This window comes from Nicotiana tomentosiformis, chromosome 12, assembly GCF_000390325.3.
Source record: "Nicotiana tomentosiformis chromosome 12, ASM39032v3, whole genome shotgun sequence".
Classification (NCBI taxonomy): domain Eukaryota; kingdom Viridiplantae; phylum Streptophyta; class Magnoliopsida; order Solanales; family Solanaceae; genus Nicotiana; species Nicotiana tomentosiformis.
In genome coordinates, this window is record NC_090823.1 from 44,914,255 (window position 1) to 44,919,018 (window position 4,764).

The 4,764-nt window shown below is 41.9% G+C and overlaps 1 protein-coding gene across 1 annotated transcript; it reads left to right on the top strand.

Annotated features, from left to right (window-relative positions):
• The first annotated feature begins 1,203 nt into the window (after positions 1-1,203).
• Positions 1,204-1,632, top strand: LOC138902563 (uncharacterized). The gene is made up of 2 exons (XM_070190445.1): positions 1,204-1,444; positions 1,487-1,632. The coding sequence occupies exons 1-2, from the start codon at positions 1,204-1,206 to the stop codon at positions 1,630-1,632; spliced, it is 387 nt and encodes a 128-aa protein (XP_070046546.1).
• Positions 1,633-4,764: the final 3,132 nt, after the last annotated feature.

Genomic DNA, 4,764 nt, shown 5'->3' on the forward strand with positions numbered 1-4,764 from the left:
TTTAAGGAATTAAAGGAACAATTGCATGAATTGCTAGATAAAATTTTCAGCAGGCCGAGTGTGTCATCTTAGCGTGCTCTAGTTCTATTTGTGAAGAAGAAATACAATTTTGTGAGGATGTGCATTGGCTACAGGCCATTGAACAAGGTTACTATCAAGAACAAGTATCCACTACTACGTATTGATGATTTATTTGATTCGCTTCAGGGTGCTAAGGTATTCTCGAAGATTAATTTGAGATCCGGGTACCATCAGTTGAAGATCAGGGCTTCAGATATTCCTAAGATGACCTTCAGGCACCGTTATGGGCATTATGAGCTCTTGGTGATGTCTTTTGCACTGACCAATGCCCCAACATTTTTCATGCACTTGATGAATAACATGTTTCAATCTCATCTGTATTCCTTCATCATTATGTTAATTTATGATATATTGGTGTATTCTCGTAGCCGGGAACATCATGAGCAACATTTGAGGCTCGTGCTCCAGGCTTCGAGGGAGAAGAAACTATATGCTAAGTTCTCCAAGTGCGAGTTTTTCTTAGACTCAGTGGCATTCTTGGGTCACGTGGTGTCCAGTGAGGGGACTAAGATGGATCCGAAGAAGATTGAGGCCGTTCGAAGTTGCCGACAACTTCTAGCACTACTAAGATCGGGAGTTTTTTAGGTTTGGCTGGGTATGATACCGCTTCGTGGATGGTTTCTCATCTATTACAAATCCATTGAGCAGGTTGACTCAGAAGGGTGCCCCATTCAGGTGATCTAACAAGTGTGAGGAGAGCTTTCAGAAGCTCAAGACTTCCTTGACTACAACTCCGATTCTAGTTTTGCCTTCGGCATAGGGTTCATATACAGTCTACTGTGATGCTTCATGGTTTGGCATTAGGTGTGTGTTGATACAGGATGGTAGGATGATTGCTCATGCTTTGTGTCAGTTGAAGCCCCATGAGAAGAACTACCAGTGCATGAGTTGGAGTTAGCAGTTATTGTACACGCGCTCAATATTTGGAAGTATTACCTTTATGGCGTATCTTGTGAGGTGTATACGGATCACCAGAGTCTTCAGCACCTATTCAAGTAGAAGGATTTGAACTTGAGGCAACTGAGGTAGTTAGAGCTATTGAAAGACTATGATATCACCATTATTTATCATCAGAGGAAGGCCAATATGGTGTCCGACTCCTTGAGTAGGAAGGCGGATAGTATGGGGAGTCTTGCTTTTATTCTAGCTAGGGAGAGACCGTTAACTTCAAATGTTCTGGCTTTGGCCAACAGGTTCGTGAGATTGGATATTTTGAATCCTAGCAGGGTTTTTGCTTGTCTTGTATCACGATCGTCCTTGTTTGAGTGCATCAAGGCGAGTCAATATGATGATCTGCACTTGCTTGTCCTTAGGGACACTGTGCAACATAGTGATGCTAAGGAGGTGACTATTGGTGATGATGGTGTGTTTCATCTTTAGGGACAGATTTGTGTGCCTAGTGCAGATGGGTTGTGGGAGCTGATTCTTGAGGAGGCTTATAGTTCACGGTATTCCATTCATCCGGGTGCTGCGAAAATGTACCATGATTTGAAGCAACATTATTGGTGGCGGATGATGAAGAAAGACATTATTGAGCTTGTTGCACGGTGATTGAACTGTCAGCAGGTTAAGTATGAGCATTAGAGACCGGGTGGTTTGCTTCAGAGGCTAGATATATCGGAGTAGAAGTGGGAGCGTATCACTATGAATTTTGTGGTTGGGCTGCCATGGACCTTGAGGAGATTTGATGTTGTATGGGTCATTATGGATAGACTGACCAAGTCTGCACACTTCATTCCAGTCATGACTAACTATGAGTAGCTGGATCGGATTTATCTTAAAGAGATTTTTCACATGTATGGTGTGCCTGTATCTATTATCTTATATCGAGGCATTCAGTTTACATCATTTTTTTGGTGGGCGGTGCAGTGAAAGTTTGGCACACAAGCCGAGTTGACTATAACATTTCATCCCCAGATAGATGGGCAGTCCGAACGTACTATTCAGATCTTGGAGGACATGTTGTGAGCCTGTGCCATTGATTTTAGGGGCTAGTGGGATCAGTTTCTACCGTTAGTAGAGTTTGCCTACAACAACAACTATGAGTCGAGTATCTAGGTGGCTTCTTATGAGGCCCTATATGGGAGGCGATGTCATTCTCCAGTTGGTTATTTTGAGCATAGGGAGGCTAGATTATTGGGCACTAATCTGCTTCGTGATACTTTAAAGAAGGTGAAATTGATTCAGGAGCGGCTCGTACAGTGCAATCCAGGAAAAAGAGTTATGATGATAGGAAGGCTCGTGATGTGGCATTCATGGTGGGTGAGAGTGTTCGACTCAGAGTTTGAGTTTCGCCCATGAAGTGTATGATGAGGTTCGGGAAGAAGGGCAAGTTGAGCCCTAGGTATATTGGTTTTATTGAGGTTTTAGAGAGAGTTGGAGAGGGCCTATAGACTTACTTTTCCACCCAGCTTATCGGGGGTTCATCCGGTATTTTATGTTTTTATGCTTCAGAAGTATTATGAGGACCCGTCACATGTGTTGGATTTCAGCTCGATGCAGGTGGATAAGGATTTGGCTTATGATGAGGAATCATTGGCCATTTTGGATAGGCAGGTTCGAAAGTTGAGATTGAAAAATATTGCATCGGTGAAAGTCTAGTGGAGAGGTCAACCGGTCAAGGAAGCGACTTGGGAGATTAAGCATGATATGTAGAGTAGATATCCTCATCTTTTTGGCACTTCAGGTATGTTTCTAAACTTATTTGAGGACGAACATTTGTGCAAGAGGGGGAGAATGTAACGACTTGGCCGGTTATTTTGTGTATTTGAGCCCCATTCCCCTACTTGATGCTTCTGGTATGTGTATTTGTTGTTATGTGACTTGTGGGGATGGTTGGTTTTATTTTGGGAAGGGTTTGGATTAAATTGGAACACTTAGTTCCTAGATTGGAAGCTTAAGTTGGAAGTATTGACAAAGTTTGACTTTGTGTATTTGACCTCGGATTGATAGTTTTGTTAGGTCCGGATAATGATTTTGGACTTAGGTGTATGTCCGGATTGTGATTTGGAGGTTCCTAGGTTGCTTTGGCTTGAATTGGAGAACGTTGAAAATTTGAAAGTTTAGAACTTCATAGGTTTGACCCATAGTTGACTTTGTGGTTATCGATGTCCGTTTGGGATTACTAACATTGGAATAGGTGCGTATGGTGATTTATGACTTTTGTGTAAAATCTGGGGTCACTCCGAGTTGTTTAGGCATGTTCAACATAAGTTTGGAATTCAGAAATTTTGATTAGTTCATTAAGTTGAATTGAGGTGCGATTCGTGGTTTTGATGTTATTTTTTTGCGATTTGAGGCCTCGAGTATATCCATGTTATGTTTTGGGATTAGTTGGTGTGATTAGACGGGGTCCTAGGGCAGGTGTGTTTAGGATGGGTTTCAGACCATTTTTTCTTGTTTTATAGCAGATGTGTTTCTGGTGTTCATCGCGACCGCGGAGTATGTTTTGGTGACTGGTGATTTTTTCTCTTCGTGTTCACGATGGGGGTGTCGCGTTCGCGGAGCATGGTGGGCTGTGGCCTTCGCGTTCGCGACAAGAGCATTGCGTTCGCATAGAGGGAAGACCAGATGGGGTTGCCAAGATTTTGGCCTTTGCGTCTGCGGGTTGGGGACCGCATTCGCGTAGGCCAGTGAAGGTTATGCATCCATTCGCGGGTGCCAAACCACGTCGCGAAGGGTCATTTTTGGGCCAGTGTTATGGTACTTTGCAATCACGAAGTAGGTCCCGTAATCGCGAAGGGAACCGCTGGGCAAACTTCAGTACTCTATTTCGATTATTTTATCACATTTTGAGTTTGTGAGCTCAGATTTGGGTGATGTTTGAGGGAATTTACATGACTTGGATTGGGATAAGTGTTCTTGACTCAGATTTGATTATTATTCATGATTCCATCCTTGATTTTAGCATTTGATTGATGAATCTAAGTGAGGAAAATTAGGAACTTTGGCCAATTTTTTCTAAAATGAAAAGTAGGAATTTGAACCCCGACTTAGAGTCGGATTTGGATGAAACTTATATGGCTGGACTCGTATTCGATTGGGTGTTCGGAATTTGTGAATTTTGTCGAGTTTTGTGTGACGGGCCCGAGTTGACTTTTTGGTTGAATTTTTGATTTTTGATAAAGATCAAAGCTTTATTAATTGGAATCGAATCGGTTTCTATAGCAAAGTTAGATATTATTTAGTTGGTTTTGGCTAGATTTGACCCGCTAGGAGGCCGATGTAAGAGGCAAGGGCTTGTTAGATCATTGATTTGGCTTGTTTGAGGTATGTATCTTGCTTAACCTTGTCAGGGTATACCCCTTAGGATTTGGCCTTAATTGCCTATTTGTGTTATGTGAAAAGCGATGTGTATACGAGGTGACGAGCGTGTACATGGGTGCTATGTGTGGTTTGTGATCGAATTAGACTTTAGGCTATTAATATGCCTTAATTTGAGGATGTATTCTATATGAAACATGCTTAATAACTTGGTGGCTATGTGAACATGATAACTACCCTTGTTTTAGCTGTAGTAATACTTTATTTGTTAAATACCCATCCGCATTTTACTATTTTTCATGTCCTTGTGCATCTTGTTGATAAATTATGAACTCATATCCGTGATAAAAAGTATGGCATTCGTTTTGTGAATATTGTGGCACATGTAGACATGTTGAGTGGATTGTTTGAATATTGACA